Raw genomic sequence first — 23,952 nt, 5'->3', positions numbered from 1 at the left:
CAGATCCCCCTCCCGACGCTCACAGCAGTATTCTTACTTTGTCTTTGCTCCGGTAATACAGGCAGTGCGGGGAGCGGCGCTCACTCACTGACGTCACGCGCCTTCTCCCACTAGGCGGCGCAGGCGCGTGACGTCAGTGATTGAGCGCCGCCCCCCGCACTGCCTGTATTACCGGAGCTAGACTAGACTCGAGTATAAGACGAGGAGGCTTTTTGAGCACAAAAATATGTGCCAAAAAACTCGTCTTATACTCGAGTATATACGGTATTAAGCTTTTATTTATTTTTATTTTTAATAAAAAATATGGGTGCGTATATTTTATACAGAATCCCCCTACCTCCCGTTATACAAAAAATAAATAAATAGCTAAAATGAATAGGATTTTTTAAACATTTTTAACAAAGCAAAAAGAAACTAAATGTATGTGCGTTTGTATATTTTACACAAAACAAAGTCTGCTGTAATATTCCAAACCTAGTGTTAAGCGAATCGGGTTCAGACTGCTCTATCTGAAACCGATTAGTTTCAAAAATTGTTTATAATATGCTCTCCGTACTGCAGTAAAATGTATAGGCTCCACTGAGGCCTTCTTCGTCAAGTAGCGCGAGACATGCTTGGTCTCGTCCCTGTGACGTTACAGTTTGGTTCTACACATACATTACTGTTTCAGAGTCCAAAGCCGAACTTGGGTTTGTGCCTCATTAACGAAGCAAAGTTCACCTTCGGATTTTGAAACAGTAATGCATGCGTGTAAGACCTCATGCACATGAACGAGGTGTGTTTTGTGGTCCGCAAATCCCAGATCCGCAAAACACGGATGGCGTCCGTGCGCGTTCCGCAATTTGCTGAACACGGACAGCCTTCAATATAAATGCCTATTCTTGTCCGCAAAGCGCAGAAAAGAATAGGACACGTTATATTTTTTAAGCGGGGCCACGGAACGGAGCAACTCTGTGTGCTGTCCGCAACTTTTGCGGCCCCCATTGAAGTGGGGCTCGGCAGCTCGGATGCGGACCAAAACAACGGCCGTGTGCATGAGGCCCAAGAGTGTAACATCTTACAATGATGTCTTCCTGCAGCTGCCTCTAGGGGGAGCTCACTGCAAAAAGATTTTGCAGCTCTTACTAAGCTCAACAATATATTCATAAGCAGCTTGATTCATTATGGTCCAGGTTCTTATTGAATGACTGCAAGCGGAGATCTTGAAAATTGATTCGATACAAAAAGTATAGTGGAAATCTGAATTTAATAATGAATAACCTTTATTTGCTATTACTGTAATACCCCTTTAAGTGCAATTTTTTTTTCATTTGGAGCTCCAGAGATAATTAACTGGCTGTAGATATAGGACATGGAGCATTATTTTTGTAGCATGCATCATTTAGGTAACACCAATGGTTTAAGTAGAAGCAGCAATTAGTAATATGACTAGTAGGGATGAGCGTATCGATTTCGTACAGTATTAGAATGTATTGTCTCCGATGAGCCAAAGTTATTGCTTCGCAAAGTCTTGTGAGACTTTGCGTTATAACTTCATAAATTAATTTGTACTGTAAAATACATTTCCCGAACTCGGGTTCGGTTCCAAGGTACCACCCGAGTTCGGTAAATGGTTTTTTACAGTACAAATTAATTCGGCTCATTGGAGCCAATACATTCTAATACTGTATGGAGATCCTGGTCCGTACAGTATTGGAACAAAGTTTTTTGCGAATTGACTTCAGATGTTTCACCCATAGTCGATTAGCTCTTCCCTATGACTAGCGTTGATCCTTTATCCGAAGTCGCTTTGTTCAAAACTTTGGAATAATACTGTACGGAGATCTGTCTCCGTACAGTATTAGAATGTATGGGCTCCAATGAGCCAAAGTTAGTTATTCACAAAGTCACGTGTAACTTTGTTGAATAACTTTGGTAATTGATTTTTAAAGTCGGAACCGAAGCAGAGTTCGGTTTCAAGTGGTTTTCTGCTTTAAAAATCAATCACGCGCGACTTCATGAATAAACAACTTCAGCTTTTTGGAGCCCATACATTCTAATACTGTACGGAGACGAATCTTCATACAGTATTATTCCGACGGTTTAAACGAAGCGACTTCAAATGAAGCATCTGAAGCTGGCTTTGCTTAACACTAAATATGACAATTGTCACATTTAGTGTAGTGCTATGAAGAGAATTTGGCATCATGAATACCTGTCTGACCCAAGAAGAAGTACAGCGGCATCTTAAAAAGATTAAAATAGACAAATCGCCAGGACCAGATGCATACACCCCCGTATCCTAAGAGATCAAAGTAATATCATAGCCAGACCCTTACTTCTGATATTTAAGGACTCTATACTGACAGGGAGCGTTCCACACGATTGGCGCATAGCAAATGTGGTGCCAATATTCAAAAAGGGTCCAAAAACAGAGCCCAGAAACTATAGGCCGGTAAGTTTAACATCTATCGTGGGTAAACTGTTTGAAGGTTTTCTAAGAGATACTATGTTAGAGCATCTCAACGGAAATAAGCAAATAACGCCATATCAGCATGGCTTCGTGAGGGATCGGTCATGCCAAACTTATTTAATCAGTTTCTATGAGGAGGTAAGTTCTAGACTTGACAGCGGCGAATCAATGGATGTCGTGTATCTGGACTTCTCCAAAGCATTTGACACTGTACCACATAAAAGGTTAGTATATAAAATGAGAATGCTTGGACTAGGGGAAAATGTCTGTATGTGGGTGAGTAAGTAAGTACACACTCAGACTGGGTAACTGTCACTAGTGGGGTACCTCAGGGGTCAGTATTGGGGCCTATTCTTTTTAATATATTTATTAATGATCTTGTAGAAGGCTTGCATAGTAAAGTATCAATTTTCGCAGATGACACTAAACTGTGTAAAGTAATTGACACTGAAGAGGACAGTATACTGCTACAAAGGGATCTGGATAGATTAGAGGCTTGGGCAGAGAATTGGCAGATGAGGTTTAACACTGACAAATGTAAGGTTATGCACATGGGAAGGAATAATGCAAGTCACCCGTACATACTAAATGGTAAAACACTGGGTGACACTGACATGGAAAAGGACCTAGGAATTTTGGTGAACCGCAACCTAAGCTGTAGAAACCAGTGTCAGGCAGCTGCTGCCAAGGCCAATAAGATAATGGGTTGCATCAAAAGAGCCATAGATGCCCGTGATGAGAACATAGTCCTACCACTTTACAAATCACTAGTCAGACCACACATGGAGTACTGTGTACAGTTCTGGGCTCCTGTGAACAAGGCAGACATAGAAGTGCTGGAGAGGGTCCAGAGGAGGGCAACTAAAGTAATAACTGGAATGGGGCAACTACAGTACCATGAAAGATCATCAAAATTAGGGTTATTCACTTTAGGAAAAAGACGACTGAGGGGAGATCTAATTACTATATCAGGGGACAGTACAGAGATCTATCCCATCATCTATTTATCCCTGTGACGAGGGGACATCCTCTGCGTCTGGAGGAAAGAAGGTTTGTACACAAACATAGAAGAAGATTCTTTACGGTAAGAGCAGTGAGACTATGGAACTCTCTGCCTGAGGAGGTGGTGATGGTGAGTACAATAAAGGAATTCAAGAGGGGCCTGGATGTATTTCTGGAGTGTAAAAATATTACAGGCTATAGCTACTAGAGAGGGGTCGTTGATCCAGGGAGTTAGGCCTCTTTCACACTGGCGTGTGTGCCCCCGCAATGCACGAGCACAGTCCGTGGGACAGCCGCAGCGGATCGCGGACCCATTCACTTGAATGGGTCTGCAATCCGGCCATTCCGCAAAAAGATAGGACATGTTCTATCTTTTTGAGGAACGGGAGTATGGGACGAAACCCCACGGAAGCACTCCGTAGTGCTTCTGCAGGGTTCCGTTCCGCACCATTCCGCATCTCCGGATTTGCAGACCCATTCAAGTGAATGGGTCCGCATCCGTGAGGCGGAATGCCCACGGAACGGCACCCGTGTATTGCGGATCCGCAATGTGAAAGAGGCCTTATTCTGATTACCTGATTGGAGTCAGGAAGGAATTTTTTTCCCCTAAAGTGGGGAAAATTGGCTTCTACCTCACAGTTTTTTTTTTGCCTTCCTCTGGATCAACTTGCAGGATAACAGGCCGAACAGATGTCTTTTTTCAGCCTTATAAACTATGTTACTATGTATGTTACCTTGCACTTTTAATGACACTATACTATGAAGACATTGCACCTGCAGCCAAGTATGTATTAATATAAGCAGAATCATATAAATGACAATACCCTGGTTTTGATAAAGATTCTTTACCTGTGACACTTCTGAATTGGCAACATCACAGACACCGCCGTTGGCACCATCACCAACATTATTTTTTCGGCATTGTGTTTTCCCAATTTCCATAGTCAATTTGTAATTCGTTCCAGCAACAACCTACATAAAAATGAATAATAAACATATAAGAAAATACTGTGCAAGTAATTTTACTAATCATACATATGTTACGAAATCAACTAGCCTGTGTGGTAGTAGTAAATACATTTTACTTACTGGACAATGACAGTAAAGTCAGAATATACAATAACTGAAAGGGAAGCGGTCATCATGAAAATTCTAAATATATTGGAAATTAATCTGTTTAAATCACGTTTTTAGGTTAACCATTTTTAAGTATTTTTGGTGATGTTATTTTGAGTTTTCCATATCGGTAACTGTACTGTAGAGGTCACTTTTCAGCATTCATCTCATATCATTATAGGCAGGATTACAATGACAGATAACACAAGATCCACCATTCACAGTAGGCCATGCACACAGCTTATCTAGTCCCCCTCCCTACATTATGACCTCTGCATAGGTCACAGATTATGTTTAGAAAACACCATCATATGGGCCAGTGTGTCATCTACAGTTCATTGTGTCCATATAGTCTTTGTAGTTACTTCAAAGTAGGTTTCTAAATGCTGATAAATTGGTTTTCCAGGCTCCTGATATTGATGACTTATCCTCAGGAGGCAGTTTTGGGGGGGGGGGGGGGGGGGGGGCGACGGAGAGGGGGCCCCATGGATTGTGTGTACGCCACTGACCTGCACCCTGACTGATCAGCTATTCCGTTTGAAATAGCACTGTGAATGGACCAGGAGAGTATAATATCTCCTTATGGAGAGCGCCTTAATGGCGTGAGGAGTCTAATCGGGCAGGTAATGCTCTTCTGGAATTCTGGGAAGAAAGTATGAAAACAGCAACTGAACCTGGCTCTATTCATAGCTCTATACTTCCAGCACTGGAGTGTGAGGGGGAGCAGGCCGTCAGACCCTCATTGATCAGACATTAAAGACATAACATGAGGATAGGTCTTCAATATCAGCAGCCCGGGATACCCCTTTAAGATCAGGTAAGGCAAAATGGTTGTAATCATACAGGACAATAAACAATAAAAATAAATCTACAATCAGAAAATGAAAACAGATTAGGAATTAGAGAATGTGTTTCACTATCTGCTCTTAATTGTTAAAAAATAAAGGTGACCCAGTCCTTCTAAATTCCTGCTCTTCCAATCAATAGTATTCAGTAATTGACAGGCTTTGCTATACGAGTGTGCGTATTGTGTTGATCAGAAAGTAATACCGCCCACCGGACTCCTAATCATGGAAAGAGAAGGAATTTAAGTGAATCTTTCAGCAAAACTACTGTACATAATAATCTGCCCCGCTCCTCCTGCTCTGTACCATGGGGCCAGATTTATCATTAGCTCAAGTCAGAATAATGGAGTGAAAAAGTCGCGAATTTTTGCGCAACCGCTTAAACCGCGCAAAAATTTGCAACTTTTATTGGCTCCGCGCTATGCTCGCCAGTTTTCTGAAAATGGGCGTGTTTTCTTATGTAAATGAATCTCTAGACAGATTTACTATTGCAACAATTTAAAAAGTCGCCAAAAAATGTGCAAAATCACTCCAGTGAGGACCATGCTAATCTTATGCGACTTTTTAAAAGAACATGCAACTTTTTCGTAAAGACGTGCAACTTTTGTAAAGCTTCTTACTGACGGATAAACTGCTACCGTCAAACCCATTTCACAGTCTTAATGGGCCGATCATAAATCTGACTTGGCCACAACGGACTTTAGCCATATGTGAAAGTGGAGTGAGCTGTTAGAGTAATGATAAATCTGGCCCACGGTGTCCACAGATTGGACTGCATGTACACTGACAGGTTCCCTTCAAGAGATGCTTGTATTTTCCTCAAGGCACTACAGTTTCTTCCTACTTTTCAAAAAATGACAGCTATGAAATTGATGGAAATTAGAGACGAGTGAATAGATTCTATTGATTTGGTATTCTTCCCGGATTTTGAAAAAAATAAAAAAAATCTGACTCTGATGAACCCGAATTTCTTAAGATTCAATTTTGGCGAATAAGAGATAGAAAATTTGGCGAATCGAACACAGAAGGAATTTTAAGAAATGTGCTTATCTCTAATCAAAATACAGTTGAATTGCTGCCACAACAACCAGACGCCCCAGGGAAATAATTATGGTGGGTGCCAAAGCTGTAGTCACATCCAGGCCTTGATGCCCGACATAGGATGACACCAGTTCTATAATGGTGCAAGAGGGTTATGTGGTCCTGGTCTAGATTTTGCGACGGGACTATCAGAAGTTCTTCCCCTTTTAGTTATATTGGACTGAATATAGCAAGGGCTCTATGGTCATCAGAGTCTGACTGCCAGGGTGTTACTCAGGTCTTGTAGCTATTGCCATCTTAAAGGGAATCTTAAGCTCTCGCCATTGCCATGTTTAATAAAAATACCTTCTCTCCTGCAGTGGTTTTTCTCTCTTATATTCATGCATTCATTTTGCTAAAAAAGCGATCTTTGCATTATGCCACTGAACCCTGAAGGTGCCCAGAGGGGCGTTAGTCTTCACCCTCTGAGCCCAGTAAAGCCCCCCCCTGCAGTGCCTAGACCGCCTTTATTTAGAGCCCAAGCACGCCTCCTCGTTATGCAGTATCGTCCCACGGCCTAGTTTAACGTCGCCGCCCCCCTCTGCTACGTCAGCTAATTCATTCGTACCGCCTACTGCCTGCGCCTGTGCAATCCAACCGCTCCTGAGGGCAACAGCCTCAAAAGTGTCACTGGGCATGCGCCGAGCCCAGTGACGTCTTCTTATCGCTGTTGCCCTCAGGAGTGGTTGGATCGCACAGGCGCAGGCAGTAGGCGGTACTGGGCCTGCGCGAGATTTCAGCCGGACGAACTGAAGATTCCAGGTGCGTGGCTTGAATGAATTAGCTGACGTAGCAGAGGGGGCGGCGCCGTTAAACTAAGCTGTGGGACGATACTGCATAGCGAGGAGGCGTGCTTGGGCTCTAAATAAAGGCGGCCTAGGCACTGCAGGGGGGTGTTACTAGGCTCAGAGGGTGAAGAATAACGCCCCTCTGGGCACCTTCAGGGTTCATTTGCATAATACAAAGATCGCTTTTTTAGCAAAATGAAAGCATGAATATAAGAGAGAAAACTACTGCAGGAGAGAAGGTATTTTAATACACATGGCAATGGTGAGGGCTTAATATGGTCAAACCAGGTGACAGATTCCCTTTAACTTTTTCATTTGAATATACTTGAGAAAAGGAAATTGGATTCTGAATATCATGAGGAATGGAAAATGAAGACAATACATTCTTTCTACCAAGCTGCAAAATCTACTAAATTAAGAATGAATACATAGATATCATTGTCTTAACCATAGTGCTATTGGCAAATTTACATTAGTTGCACCATTGTTCTCTTTACAATTACCTGAGTTTGGGCTGACACAATGCTTAGGGGTTTGTAGAGATATGCATCATTTGATACTTTATTGTACGCCTTAACAGCAAAGTCAGAGGCTTCTTTAACATCCGGTCTATTGGGTTCAGCATTGGCATAACCACCGACTAAATGTTCGCCACCAATAATAACAGGGGTAAGACACGAGGCGACAAAAAGACACACGTACAAAATCACAGCCATGGTTTTACCTGAAAGAAACAGTACATATTAATAAAATAACTACTAAGTAAAAGTCTAATAGCAAAAGATTGCTAGGATAGAATAGATCACACACATGGACTCTTATAAAACTAAAAAAACAACCTAAATTGCATCACATAATAAGACTCTACTTACTTCAATCTTCCTGTCTACAATCCCCAAAGGACACTTGCAAATAATCTCTGTAGGTATAAGTTCTCTGGTTTTCTCGGCTTCTCCTTTAGGTAATGGGTATATTTTTCTATAGGCATAACCAATTATTATATAGTACAAAACCAGTTATACCATCAATTAGGGGTGGGCGATATAAACATATACAGTCTTGTGAAAAAATTAGGACACCCTTTGAAAGCATGTGGTTTTTTGTAACATTTTTAATAAATGGTTATTTCATCTCCGTTTCAACAATACAGAGAGATTAAAGTAATCCGACTAAACAAAGAAAACTGAAGAAAAGTCTTTTCAAGATCTTCTGTAAATGTCATTCTACAAAAATGCCTATTCTAACTGAGGAAAAAGATAGGACACCCTTGCCCCTAATAGCGAGTGTTACCTCCTTTGGCTGAAATAACTGCAGTGAGACGGTTCTTGTAGCCATCTACCAGTCTTCGACATCGGTCTGAGGAAATTTTACCCCACTCCTCAATGCAGAACTTTTTCAGCTGTGAGATGTTTGAGGGGTTTCTTGCACGTACAGCCCTTTTCAAGTCACCGCACAGCATCTCAATGGGATTCAAATCTGGACTTTGACTTGGCCATTCCAGGACTCTCCATTTCTTCTTTTTCAGCCAATCTTTGGTTGATTTACTAGTATGTTTTGGGTCATTGTCATGTTGCATGGTCCAGTTCCGCTTCAGCTTTAATTTTCTAACTGATGGTCTCACATGTTCTTCAAGCACCTTCTGATACACAGTAGAATTCATCGTGGATTCTATGATGGTGAGCTGACCAGGTCCTGCTGCAGCAAAGCAGCCCCAAACCATGACACTTCCACCTCCATGCTTCACAGTTGGTATGAGGTTCTTTTCTTGGAATGCTGTGTTTGGTTTACGCCAAACATGTCCTCTGCTGTTGTGTCCAAATAATTCAATTTTGGACTCATCTGTCCAAAGAACATTATTCCAGAAGTCCTGGTCTTTGTCAACTTTATCGCTGGCAAATGTCAGTCTGGCCTCGATGTTTCTCTTGGAAAGCAAAGGTTTCCTCCTTGCACACCTCCCATGCAAGTTAAACTTGTACAGTCTCTTTCTGATTGTAGAGGCATGTACTTCTACATCAACAGTAGCCAGAGCCTGCTGTAGTTCTCGAGATGACACTTTAGGGTTTTTGGATACCTCTTTTAGCATCTTGCGGTCTGCTCTTGGGGTGAACTTGCTGGGGCAACCAGTCCTGGGCATGTTGGCAGTTGTTTTGAAAGCCCTCCACTTGTAGACTATCTTCCGGACAGTGGAATGGCTGATTTCAAAATCTTTTGAGATCTTTTTAAATCCCTTCCCAGACTCATAGGCTGCTACAATCTTTTTTCTGAAGTCCTCTGACAGCTCTTTTGCTCTCACCATGGTGCTCACTCTCACTTCAACAGTCAGGAGCACACCAAACTAAATGTCTGAGGTTTAAATAGGGCAAGCCTCATTCAACATGCAGAGTAACGATCTACTAATTATGTGCACCTGGTGTGATATACCTGTGTGAGATCTGAGCCAATTTAAGAGGGAATACATGTGAGGGTGTCCTATCTTTTTCCTCAGTTAGAATAGGCATTTTTGTAGAATGACATTTACAGAAGATCTTGAAAAGACTTTTCTTCAGTTTTCTTTGTTTAGTTGGATTACTTTAATCTCTCTGTATTGTTGAAACGGAGATGAAATAACCATTTATTAAAAATGTTACAAAAAACCACATGCTTTCAAAGGGTGTCCTAATTTTTTCACATGACTGTATGATATAAATTCAGGCAACGATATAGATTTGGTCTATATCGCCATAGATGACCACGGAGTGGCAGTGTATTGAAGAAGCTTCTCACTCACCGCTCCGTGGCCTCCCGACTCTGCACCGCGCTGCACTGGCCAGGGCCTTGCGTGCACATATAGTCAGCGCGGTGGCTGACGCTGTGTGTGATGTCAGGTCCCTCCCAGTGCATGCTGGGAAGAAGACGTGATCAGTCTCCTGCGGACTCCATCAGCCAACCGCACACCCTGCAGGAAAGGTAAGTATATTAGCAGGGGCCCGAATCTACCGGGGGGTGGGTGGTGGATGGCTAATGGCAGCATGGGGCTGATGGTGCTGGCTGGGGGACATGATGATGGTGGCAATGGCACCCGGGACCTTCGTGGATCACCTGTTAGAATAGGTCTTGAGCGCCGCAGCCTCTTCCTAGGCCAGTGACATTACTGTACATCGGTCACATGACCTAGTTGCAGCTCAGCACCATTCAAGTCAATGGGACTGAGCTGAAATACCAAGCACTACCACTATACGATGTACGGCGCTGTCCTTGGAAAGATGCCGGGAGCCTGCATCGCTCACCATAGCTTCAGCGAGTGCCTCAGTTCCCTGAAACAGCTGATCGTCAGTAGTGTTGCCACCTTTCCCAACAAAAAGTACCGTACCAGCCAAGTTAAACCACACCCCAAAGAGGTTGTGGGGGCATGGCTTAGAGCATTTAGAGATTTAATAATGCCCCCATTAGCGCCCCCCATTTGATCATGCCGATGTGAACACTCGCTGTGGACTGAAAACTCAGGACAGGACCTGTGCACCAGCGTGATGACGCTTCTTAACACAAGTGGTGGTGGTGGGGAGTTAAAGGCTGTATTAATGAGCGTTCCATAATAAAAGCGCTCATTAGTAACAGTGTATATTAAAATAAATTATAATTTCCAGTAGGGGCACTAAATTACCGGCGGGTGAGATACCAACTGGGTGGCAACCCTAATAGTCAGGAGTGCCAGGACTCCGACCCCGCTGATGTGATAATGATGACCCATTCTGAGGATAAGTCATCATTATCATTTCCCGGATAACCCCCTTTAAGTACTGACTGCCAGCCCAAAAGTGACAGACAACTGAAATCAGCAGGTCTGTCTGTCATTGAGGGCAGCATAGTAAAGGTGACAGGTTCCCTTTAAGACTCAGACAACCCCTTTAAATGACACTTTCAACAGTAACCACATATTCTCTATGAGGTACTCAAACAAACCTATAACATTAGTTGGTCTGATTTTTTCACACACACCAAGATAAACAGCCAACAAGCCAATCTGTGATATAGCAAGTAGATTGAGTAGTGTTGAGCGAACATGCGATTTGCAAGTTTGGCGTTTGTGTTCGCGTTTTCTAAGAATTCCGTAATGGATTCTGTTACCACGGGCCATAGACTTCTATTATGACGGAATGCCTTACAGGCCTCATGACCACTGCGCCTCTGTTCATTCTGTATGTGACTGCTGGAGACAGCCAAGTACAGCGCTCAGCCATCTTCTTATTTTCTAATCTATCCCTTTTTTTCTCATCTGTTTTTATATTCTGATTGTAGATGTTTTTATCCTGAATATGATAAATAGGGTGGTAGCAGTCATGTGCGGACTGCCACTCCAGTCATTCAAGGGAACTTTATGTTTTTTGTCATGTCAGGAACATCACCCCGTGCCCGTATTATGTTCTGCAAACAGCGGGTCCGCAATATGCGGGCGTGGCCATGTACACATTCACTTGAATGGGTCCGCAATCCAGAAGGTCGGTGCGGAACGGAGGCACGGAACCCCATGGAAGCACTCCATTCTGTCCGTGCCTCCGGTGCACGTAGAACATGTTCTATTTTTTTGCGGTGTGGACAGCCCACAGACCCATTCAAGTCAAATGGGTCTGGATCCGTTGCAGCAGCCACACAGATGGTGCCCGTGCATTGGAGACCGCAAATTGCGTCCCCCAATGCACGGAACAGCTGAACAACGGCCTTGTGCTTGAGCCCTTAGAAAATACTTTAGGCTGAGGCTCAGGCCTCCCGGTCTGCCAGACTGTTCCCAAATAGATACAGCGCGCTGGAGAGCAAGACGGTGTGATTCGAACGTACTCTTATTTATTGAAGACACGTATACTGTAGTGTCCAATAAAATCTCATAGAAAAGAATCTGAATACTGAGTTAGGGCTCATGCACACGACCGTATGTATTTTGCGGTCCGCAAAAAATACGGATGACGTCTGTGTACATTCTGTATTTTGTGGAACGGAACAGCTGGCCCCTAATAGAACTGTACTATCCTTATCCGTAATGCGGACAATATTAGGACATGTTCTATTTTTTTGCGGAACGGAAATACAAACATACGGAAACAGAATGTACACAAAGTAACTTTGTTTTTTTTTGCGGATCCATTGAAATGAATGGTTCCGCATACGGTCCGCCAAAAAAACGGACACAGAAAGAATATATGTTCTTGTGCATGAGCCCTTAATAAGCCAATCATCAGTTGTATCAAAAGGACCTATAGAAACACATGGCACTTAATACATTATGGGGGTCATTTATTAAGACCAGCATTTTAGACTCCGGTCTTAATAACCCCTTGCGCTGGCGGTGGAGCCGGCCTCTACATAACTTTGGCGCATCCACGTCTGCTTCTAAATGTAAGGCCTCATGCACACGACCGTTGTTGTGTTCCGCAAAATGGGGTTCCGTTGTTCCGTGATCCGTTTCCGTTTGTCTTCCTTTATTTTTGGAGGATCACCAGACATGAAGGAAAGTAAAAAAAAAAGTCAAGTTTGCCATGCAAAGGATAGGAAAAAAACGGACACTGACGACAATCTTGTGTGCCTCCGCGTTTTATCACGGTCCCATTGAGTTGAATGGGTCCGCGAACCGTTTTCCGTGAAAAAAAAATAGGACAGGTTATATTTTTGGGACGGACTGGAACCACGGATCACGGACGTGGATGGCAAACGGTGCATTAGCAGAGTTTTCAATGGACCCATTGAAAGTCAATGGGTCCGCAGAAAATCACGAAAAACGGAACAACGGACACAGAATAAAACAACGGTCGTGTGCATGAGGCCTAAGACAGCTTCCTAGATGCCTTACATTTCGACCATTTTCCATGCCTAAACCAGGTGTAGAAAATGATGAATGAGAGGGGCCTGCCGACCCGTCCCCTTCCACCCCAAGCCCACTTTTTTAGACATGGCATGAGCAGGGAAAAGTTGCAGATTGCGGCGCAAAGGACCTTTGCACCAGAAATACATGTAATATAGGCATAATTCTGGATAATAAATGACCCCCTATAACTTCAGCTTCTTGGAAGGTGCGAGCTTCTACTTCTTGTGATAATACTCATCCATCAGAACTGGTGACCCCAGCCAACACTTTAAGGCTACTTTCACTAGCTGTGGTTTTCTGTCTGCTCTGCAAAACGGAACAAACCGGATCTGGCATGAAAATCAATGTAAGTCAATGGTGCCGGATCAGTTTTTTTCGGTAACAAAATAAACGGATCCAGCACCCACTGACTTACAATGATTTTAATGTTGGATCTGGTTTGCTGAACTTCGATTTAATACAACCGGATCCAGATGTATTGAATGAAACAGAAGCGTCTTATTCAGGTTTTTAGATCCTGTGCCGTATCTCAAAACCTGAATAAAAAAAACGCTGATGTAAAAGTAGCTTAAAGGTGTATTCCCATCACATACAATGGGGACATATCGCTACAAGGAGAACTGAGCTGGGAGAGCTGTGGCCGGAGGACCCTGGGGTCCGTCCACCACCAAGCGCTGCTCCCATACAAGTGTATGGGAGCACACCGCACACGCGCGGCCTCTGCTCCCATTCATCTCTATGGGGTAGACAGAAATAGCTGAGTCAGCGCTCGGCTATTTTCTGCGGCCCCATTGAAATGGAGGGCGGCTGCGCATGCGCAGTACACCCTCCGTTAATATCGGTGCTTCGTTCGAGTTGTAGGTGCAGTTCCCAGAGGTGAGACCTGCACCTATCACACAACGGGGGCATATCGCATTGTATGTGATGGCTAAACCCCTTTAAGTTCTATAAGCTACTTCAACTATCAGAGAGATACAAAATGGAGTTTATCATGTGTACAAAAAATAGGGGTGGGAATAGAATATTTTCCTATGTTGTTCTCACCTTAAGGACCCTTGCAGATGGGCGAGTATATCGCGCAGGTGCAATGCGTGATGCGAACGCATTGCGCCCGCACGGAATCTGGACCCATTCATTTCAGTGGGGCTGTGTACATGTGCGTTGGTTTTCACTTGTGCGTTGCGTGAAAATCGCAGCATGTTCTATATGTTTTTCACGCAACACTGGACCCATAGAAGTGAATGGAGCTGCGTGAAAATCGCATCCGCAAGCAAGTGTGGATGCGATGCATTTTTCACTGATGGTTGCTAAGAGATGTTGTTTGTTAACCTTCAGTTTTTTTATCACGCGCGTACAAAATGCATTAAATCGCATTGCACCCACGCGATAAAAACTAAACGCGATCGCAGACAAAACTGAATGACTGTTTGCGAAATCACACATTTTTCACTGAACGCATTTGTACTGCATTAGGACCTAATCCGGACACACTCATTCACACAAACGTTTTTTTGCGTTCCGTATATGGGCCGTTGTTTTGAGTTCCATATTACAGTCCATATACGGAACCATTCATTTCAATGGTTCCGCAAAAAAAACTGAATGTACTCCGTATGTATTCCGTTCCAAGATATAACATGTCCTATTATTGCCCGCAAATCTAATTCTGTGGCTCCATTCAAGTCAATGGGTCCGCAAAAAAAAAAAAAAAAAAAAGGGAACACATACAGAATGTACTCCGTATGTCTTCCGTATCCGTTCTTGCGGAACCATCTATTGAAAATGTTATGCCAATTTTTTCTATGTAATTACTGTATACTGTATATGCCATATGAAAAAAGGGAACGGAAAAACGGAATTGAACCGGAAACACTACTGAAACAAAAAACAGAAAAACGGATCCGTTAAAAACGGCCCGCAAAACACTGAAAAAGCCATACAGTCGTGTGAACAAGCCCTTAACCTGGGTTTTAGATTAGCTTGTAACAATTGCTTTGTGTACTCTTCATGTTTGCCTGTTAGTTATTTTGGAAATTATGTTGATGAGAATCATCTGATATGTACAGAAGGCTATGTGAGCAGTCATCCCCATAAGACAAGATGATGTCAGCCAGTCACTGCATAAAGGCTTTCGTGGAATATTTTTTTAAAATATTTTTTTCTAAAAAAGTAAATTTTTTTAAATTATTTGCTGTTTAGAAATTTTTGCAGTGTTTACTGGAAGGGAGGGGGGACACAGCAACCCTACCAATAACATGTCAAAATTTACATAAATTATTAGTGAAATCTACACCAACTTCAAAACATTTTTTTAGTTTAATTTGCAGAAAATTGCAAAAAGGAAAAAATGATAAAAAATGGCAGTTTAGCTCTTTGCCCTTTAAAGGGTAACTCAATTTTTTATTTATTTGCTAGTTTATTAGAGCTAGGCATGTATACCTGGGTTAGTCTGTCAATAATTGTCAAAAGTAAGGATCGACCGATATAAATTTTTTAGAGCCGATACCGATAATCTGTGAACTTTCAGGCCGATAGCCGATAATTTATACAGATATTTTATATCTCATAATATATATTATATTAGGTGGTAATCACTGAGGTGGTGGAAATTTGCATTTGGCACTAGTATATTATAAATGTAAATGATAAATTATTAAAGCCCTTAGTTGGTAGTCATTTGATAATTTACATTTATAATATACTAGTGCCAAATGCCAATTTCCACACCATCCCCACCTCCTCACTGACTTTATAAACCCCTATCAGACCTCAGATGAAAAAAGTAAAAAAACTCCTCACCTCTCCTGCGCTGTGGCCCCTCTTCATCTCCGGGTCCGGCGTCTCGCTCCTCTGTGTTCTCCGGCCCGTGCTGCACTGTCACCTGACAGCGTGCAGCGTCAGGTCATAATGCGCGCACTACGTCCTGACTCTGTGTGGGGTCAGGACAGTGCAGCGCAGGCCCCATCAAAGAAGACCAGGGAGGGTGAGTATCAGAAGGGTTTGCTGCTCTTCTTCCCCGCTCCCGGCACCCGATGCATACTAGTGCACGCTTCCATAATGGAAGCGCTCACTAGTATTTGCTTTATACGCATTATCAGTATATCGGCAAGGTCAGATGCCGATAATGTACAAAATCCTGAATATCAGCCGATAATATCGGTACTTCCGAATATCGGTCGATCCCTAGTCAAAAGATCTGTAATTACCTTATAATCGCAGCTTTCCTTAATGTCTCCTGTCCCTTTCCACTGCTCCCTTAAAAGACAGCTGCTATGGCTCATCTGTCTCCGGCTAGAAAGACAGAGTGGCGGTCCTTCACACTTCATGCCTGCATTTGGTTTCAGAGTGAGGAGGCGTGTCTCTCAGTAATACAATCTGATTGGTTGGCAGGGAGCTGCTGGCTACAGCAAGTGTGTATGGGAAGTGAGGGAAAGCAGTTTTGGCCTCAGAGAACTGGCAGAGGAGCCTTCTTGAGAAGGTTCTCATGTTGTAAATGTTTAAACAGCCGTAACTAAGGGAGAAACTCAAGGAAAACAGTGGTATGAGAAGAAACTAAAAATTGCTTTATGCATAATGCTGCTATAGCAGTAACATATGCTAAAATAGATTTTTTTGATGAAAACATTACAGTTATCCTTTAAATTTGCAACCTGACACCAAAAAAAATTATTAAAATGGTTTTCTAATTTTGTGTTAGTCATTTTTATATATTTATACACTCTTGCTTGAACTGGATGACTATGGCGGTGGGTTCAGTTGCCGTGGGTATTATTTTTATCAAAGGCTGGTTGGGCAGGCAGTTCTTCAGGTCTGGATTTAGCAGGAAGTGAAGCCCCTACCCTCAGGCACCACTCCAAGTGAATAACCCCCCCTACAGTGCCCGGACCCGCCATATTGACAATACTTACCTGGTCTCCGACGCTGGTTTCCTCCTGGATCAATCCACACTGTCTTCCCATCTACCCTGCCTGCAGAAATCAACATCCAGTAGCAGGCCGCTACAGTGACCTGCCCCCTTGTGTCACATGTGGACATCACACTTGACACAATGGGGAGGGTCACTCCCGTGGTCTGCTATTGGCTGCACTCCCTACGTCAACGGATGTTGATTTCTGCAGATAGTGGAGATGCATAGACAGTATGGAGGGATCCCGGAGGAAACCAGGTAATAAGTATTGCCAATATGGCGGATCCCGGCACTGTAGGGGGGGGGGGTTATTCACTCTTGGAAACCCCCTTTAATAAAAGGTACATATGCGCCTTATCCTACCTTAACGGGGTTATACCATGACTAATGTAAAAAATGAAAATCAGACATCATATAGTACATGGCAATCTCTTTCTAACAAAGCTAGAACCAGCCCTGCACCTCACATGGATCCAGAGATCTCCCCATTCACTGCTCTGATAGATTTATATCAAGCTGGCAGCTCAAGGGGAGTGTCTTTTCTGCTGCAGCAAAGGGGGCGTGTCTCAGCTCTCCCTATCACAACTCAGGAGGCAGTTGAAGGATGAAATTGAGCATGTGCGGCCTTCTCAGTGAGCAGGACAAAAAAATAAGAAAAAAGAACAAACAGCAGGTGGCGCTATACAGATACATTTTATTGAATAACTCAGTGGCTATACAATTTTTTTTTATTACATCTAATTACAAAAGTATGCAGATCCTGGTGCTGGTTTGAAAACTGTAGAATATTTTTGTGGCATACCCCCCATTAACCCCACCTATCCTTTTTCCCGCTCATCCGCAACCTCACCTTCCCCTTTTAAGGCTACTTTCACACTAGCGTTCAGAGCGGATCCGTCTGATGTTTCATCAGACGGATCCGCTCCGATAATGCAGACGTTCGCATCCGTTCAGAACGGATGCGTCTGCATTAAAACTTAGAACATTTTCTAAGTGCGAAAGTTGTCTGAGCGGATCCGTTCAGACTTTACATTGTAAGTTAATGGGGAACGGATCCGCTTGAAGATTGAGCCATATGGTGTCATCTTCAAGCGGATCCGCCCCCATTGACTTACATTGTAAGTCTGGACGGATCCGCTCGCCTCCGCACGGCCAGGCGGACACCCGAACGCTGCAAGCAGCGTTCAGGTGTCCGCTCACTGAGCGGAGCGGAGGCTGAACGCTGGCAGGCGGATGCATTCTCAGTGGATCCGCCTCCACTGAGAATGCATTGGGGCCAGACGGATGCGTTCGGGACCGCTCGTGAGCCCCTTCAAACGGAGCGCACGAGCGGACACCCGAACGCTAGTGTGAAAGTAGCCTAACCCTTTTCTGTCTTATCCCGTCTACAAACCCAGCCATGTCCTGGCCTCCACTAAGGCCTCTTTCACACAAACGATACGGATTGTGTCAGGATCTGTTCAGGAAAAAACTGATGGTTTTGCACACCAGTTCAGTCAGTTTTGTCTGCGATTGCGTTCTGTGTTTCAGTTTTTTCTGCGCAGTTTTGGATGCATTTTTCACGCGCATGATAAAAAAAAACTGAAGAACAACAATCTACATCTCTTAGCAACCATCAGTGAAAAATGCATTGTATCCGGATGCAATGTGTTTTTCATGCCAGCCCCACGTTTCTGGAACCAGAGCTGCGTGAAAAATGCAGAATATAGAACATGCTGTGATATTTCCTGAATGCAGAGATGATACACAGATCCATTCAAATGAATGGGTCAGGATTAAGTCCAGATGCTATGCGTTTGCTTCACGCATCGCACTCAGACGGAAAACTCGCTGGTATGAAAGAGGCCTAAGGCTTTGCCCCCCTCCATCCCTCTCTTACTTCTTTTACCTAATGAACTACTCTTTTATATAAAGAGGGGTGTAATACCCCATTGTGGTGTTACCACTATTGCACCCTGCTACTATCTCTAATGTGCTAATATAATGTCATTTTATGTACGGTATGTCTTTCCAGGTCCTCCACAATGTGCATTCATAATCATGTTATGTAACTGTTCATGTAACGTGCCTGGTTCACCAGCAGGTGGCAGCAAACACAGAAGAGCTATAGTTAGCAGAATGGAACTCACCATTCCATTCTCTCGCCCCCCTCCCCTTTGGTCAGAAGTGGGCAACTCCTGCTTGCTACCAGAAGGAGGTTGGGCAGTTCTGGTTTGTTCTGGTTGAGACTCCATGTTGGAGCTGCCAGGATATTAACCTATTCCTTGGCTGAAGATAAGTCCGACTAAAAAGTGAAGTGCAGCATAAAGAAGAAGCCAAGTTACCAAGTCAGCTTGTCAGTACAGAAGAGTGAGAGAAGGAGATAAAGCAGAGTTAAGTTTGCCTGCCAGTTCATGCTAAAGCCTGCTGGAACCAAGACAAAGCCTGTAAACCAGGGATGCTCAACCTGCGGCCTTCCAGCTGTTGTAAAACTACAACTCCCACAATGCCCTGCTGTAGGCTGATAGCTGTAGGCTGTTCGGGCATGCTGGGAGTTGTAGTGCTGCAACAGCTGGAGGGCCGCAGGTTGAGCATGCCCGCTGTAAACGGTTTGAAGAAACGTTTATTCAAAGCAAAGCTGTCATTGAACATGTCATTGTCATTCAAGGTCTTGACTCAAGTTATTCTTTCCAATCCCTCAATTATTCCCCCTATTTATTGCTTCAGAGCAGTGGCGTACATAGAGAAGCAAGGGCCTCATAGCAAGGATCAAACCAGGTCCCCCACAGGACAGAAGGGTTTCTGCCCAAACCATTTTCAATGACTCTTGACCCATTTTTCCACTGCCTCATTTACTAAAAGTTGTTCCTTTGGAGGGTAGAGTCCTGACCAAGTTTTTACCTCCAGTGGAAGCGGAGATAATCCCAACTAAGACTGGGCTCCCTCTTGCCCTGGGCCCTATAGCAGTCGCATGGTCTGCCACTATGGTAGTTACGCCCCTGCTTCGGAGCCAAAGCCTGGGGTCTAGTCGTATCCAGGTAGGAGCACTGTGACACATAAAGAAACAGGGGTGTGGCCGCCTGTTGCTGGGGCAGTGAACCACACAATGTCCTGCAGCTTTAGAACAGCTAATGACAACAACATTTGCACTGACTAAGTCCTCATTCACACACAGCTGTTTTTTTTGCAGAAATGTCTGCAAACATCTATTCTGCACGTTATTGGGCTTGTTTATGCAGCATGTGCATGGATTTTCTGCAAGCCCCATCCGATTATTGGCACAGTTTCTTTTCTTAATTTCTGAAACAAATCTCGCTGCCCCTGCCATCGGCCTATAAATGACAGGCTTCTTTTCTGTTGTGCATAGGAAAGAAACCTGTCACCGTCATGCCCAGAAGCCGGACAAAGCAGTGTTGGAGCATTACAGAAGTGACAAACCACTTAAATCAGCGGGCCTGTTGCTATACTATAGTGATGGGTTCCCTTTAAGACATTGCCAAGCCCTAAAGGGGTTATCCAACCCCTATAATGATCCCCCCTAATGCCTGGGCACCCTCATATAGTTTATACTTACCCCGCACCCGTATTGCATTCTGTCTGGCCAGCATAGACTTCTATTACGACGGAATGCAATGCAGAATGCCCCTTATAGGCTTCCGTGGTGCACGCTGTTATAGAATTCCGTTATGGTCCGTGGTAGCGGAATCCATAACGGGATTCTTGGATAACCCGAACACAAGTTCGCACATGGCTAGTACGTGTAAAGCCTTGGTTAGACTGGCCCACCAGAGGATGCGGTGGGCCCAGGCTTATGTGCAATAATGGGCCCCAAAGTTCCAGAAAAAAAACTCATTTTGAGCTGCTATTGAAGCCATTCCTTTGTCTCTAGGGCATACCTCCCAACTTTTTGGATGGTCAAAGAGGGACACTTGTGGTTCATTGAGCGAAAGATCAAGATTTTGCTGCATATCTATACACTTCCATAGTTTTCTCTTATGAAACATAATCTGAATTTAGACATTTCTAAAATCCCAATTGCATCAAATAATGAAATAATATACAAGACGGGCTCTAACATACAGAGGGGAACCAGGCAAACACTTTCTGGGTCAATATTGTAAGGCTACATGCACAAGAACGCATTTTGTTTCCGTGTCTGTTCCGTTTTTTTTTTGCGGATAGGATGCGGACCCATTCATTTCAGTGGGTGCGCAAAATACGCAGACAGCACACCGTGTGCTGTCCGCATCAGTGTGTCTGTTCCGTAGCCCCGCAAAAAAAATAGAACATGTCCAATTCTTGTCCGTTTTGCGGACAAGGATAAGCATTGTTACAATGGATCCGCAAAAAAAACTGATGACATGCGGACGTCATCCGTTTTCTTTGCGGATCCGCCATTTGCGTACCGCAAAACACATACGGTCGTGGGCATGTAGCCTTAATGTAATAATACAAATCTATACCTCAGATCAAAAGAGGGACATTTAAGGAGCAAAGGTGGACAGAGGGACTTGGTCAAACATAGGGACTGTGCCTCCAAAAGAGGGACACTTGGGAGGTCTGCTCCTCATTCACACGTCAGTGATTGTGAGCCAAAAACCAGGAGTGGAGCCTCCACAGAGATAAGGTATAATGGAAAGCTTCTGTGTTTAGAGCCGCACCTGATGGAAATGGAAATTACGGACCAAAACACTGACGTGTGAATGAGGCATAAAAGAAATACTGTCTTTGTGGCTTTGTTTCCCATAGCAACCAATCACAGCACAGCTTTCAGTTTTCAAGAGCAGAATTGGAAATGAAAGCTGTGCTATGATTGGTTGCTATGGGCAATAAAGACAGTTTTTCTTTTAGGCAGCTTCATAAATCTGCCCGTATGTTTTTGACTGAAAACCTATTAGACATTATTAATGATATATAGGGTTTGGGCCCCAAGAAGAATTCCCACTGCTGGGCCCAAGGAACCTCAGTCCCACACTGCGTGAAGCACATTCAGATCATGGGCTTCACCTCCACAGCTGCATGGGCAAAAACTGCTTTGTGAACCCAGAGGAATTCGTTTTTTCATTAACAACTGTAATATTAGGGTCCATTCACATGTCCGCAAAACGGGTTAGCATCCGTTCACTCATTGTGCCGTCTGCATCCGCACTTCCGTTCCGCCGCCCCGCAAAAAAATAGAGCATGTCCTATTTTTGTCCGCAGCCACGGACAAGAATAGGCATTTCTATCATAGTGCCGGCCATGTGCGGTCCGCGAAATGGCTGGTGACCGCAAAACAGTTGCGGATGTGTGAATGGACCCTTAGGGCTCATGCACACAAACGTATTTTTTTTCTCTGTCCATTCCGTTTTGTTTTTTTGCGGACCGTATACGGAACCATTCATTTCAATGGATCCGCAAAAAAAAAAAAAAGGAAGTTAGGGCTCGTTCGCACGACTGTTTGTGTCCCGTGATGTGAATCGCAAATTGCGGTCCGCAATGCACGGGCACCTTCAGTGGGGCAGGCGCATGGGGATCGCAGACCCATTCACTTGAATGGGTCCGCGATCCCGCCGTTCCACAAAAAGATAGAACATGCTCTATCTTTTTGCGGTGCGGAGGCACGGAATGGAACCTCAGAAAGCACTCCGTAGTGCTTCCGTAGTGTTCCGTATCTCCGGACCCATTGAAAGGAATGGGTCTGCATCCGTGATGCGGAATGACAACGGAGCGGTGCCCGTGTATTGTGGATCTGTGGAAATGCGGTCCGCAATACGGGAATGGGACACCAACGGTCTTGTGAACGAGCCCTTACTCTGTGTGCATTCCGTATGTCCGTATTTCTGTTCCGCACAAAAATAGAACATGTCCTATTGTCCACATTACGGAAAAGGATAGGACTGTTCTATTAGGTGCCAGCTGTTCCGTTCCGCAAAATACGGAATGCACACGGACGTCATCCGTATTTTTTTGCAGATCCATTTTTTTATGGGCCGCGAAATACATACGGTCGTGTGCATGAGCCCTTAGGTTGACGTTCCGTATGGCATCCGTTTTTTTTAGCGGATCCATTGTAACAATGCCTGTCCTTGTCCGCAAAACGGACATATTCCATTTTTTTTTGCGGGGCTACGGAACGGACATACAGATGCGGACAGCACACAGTGTGCTGTCTGCATTTTTTGTGGACCTATTGAAATTAATGGGTCCGCATCCTATCCGCAAAAAAAAAGCCTTAGGCTGCTTTCACATTAGCGTTTTTTACTGGATCCGGCAGGGTTCAGCAAAAACGCTTCCGTTACTGATTATGAACGGATCCGGTTGTATTATCTTTAACATTGCCAAGACGGATCCGTCATGAACTCTATTGAAAGTCAATGGAGGACAGATCCGTTTTCTATTGTGTCAGAGAAACAAGACTTGCATTGGGGGGTCATGACGGATCCGTCTTGCTCCGCATCACAGGACGGAAAGCAAAATACATGTTGCGGTTTTTCACTCCGGTCTGGGAACACAACTAAGCGGAACGGAATGCATTTCGGAGCACTACGCTCTGTTCAGTTCAGTTTTGTCCCTATTGACAATGAATGGAGACAAAACTGAAGCGTTTTCTTTTCGGTATTGAGCCCCTATGACGGATCTCAATACCGGTAAACTAAAACCCTAGTGTGAAAGTAGCCTTAGCCTGTAGGGAGGAACAATTAATCACACGTCTGCATGCTGTATCATTATGATAATTACCACTTCTAATATCGTCAAGTAGTATGGGCCGAAGAAACAAAATACCACAGTTACGGTTTTATTTGCTTAAATTGAAAATCTTACTTACGGATGAAACAAGACCACGGTCACCTCCTCCTAATGTAGCCTGAGTATGCTTCAAGACTTCAGGTATCTGCATGTGAGTCAGCTGCTGAAGGAGGATATGGAACAGGTTAGTCTGGAGCCACGCCTCAGCCACTGAGAGAAAA

The 23,952-nt window shown here is 44.0% G+C and overlaps 1 protein-coding gene and 1 long non-coding RNA gene across 3 annotated transcripts in view; one reads left to right on the top strand and one right to left on the bottom strand.

Moving 5' to 3' along the window:
- The window catches only part of LOC120998814, an 8,804-nt gene extending 5,798 nt beyond the window's left edge, over positions 1 to 3,006 (top strand). The window contains exon 3 of the long non-coding RNA XR_005778487.1: positions 2,995 to 3,006. This is a non-coding gene — a long non-coding RNA (uncharacterized LOC120998814). The remainder of the gene's footprint in view (positions 1 to 2,994) is intronic.
- The window catches only part of LOC120998813 (cystatin-POGU1-like), a 25,923-nt gene extending 1,971 nt beyond the window's left edge, over positions 1 to 23,952 (bottom strand). The window contains exons 1-3 of one of the 2 annotated variants that reach the window (XM_040429659.1): positions 23,811 to 23,952; positions 7,787 to 8,007; positions 4,304 to 4,426 (exon numbers count right to left, since the gene is read on the bottom strand). In XM_040429659.1, coding sequence (XP_040285593.1) covers positions 4,304 to 4,426; positions 7,787 to 7,999 — 336 coding nt within the window. In that variant the 5' untranslated portion in view covers positions 8,000 to 8,007; positions 23,811 to 23,952. Of the gene's footprint in view, positions 1 to 4,303; positions 4,427 to 7,786; positions 8,008 to 8,155; positions 8,177 to 23,810 lie in introns of those variants that run through there. The other variant, XM_040429660.1, reaches the window with a different exon arrangement.

Source organism: Bufo bufo, chromosome 4, assembly GCF_905171765.1.
Source record: "Bufo bufo chromosome 4, aBufBuf1.1, whole genome shotgun sequence".
Taxonomy (NCBI): domain Eukaryota; kingdom Metazoa; phylum Chordata; class Amphibia; order Anura; family Bufonidae; genus Bufo; species Bufo bufo.
This window is presented reverse-complemented; position numbering and strand designations above follow the sequence as displayed.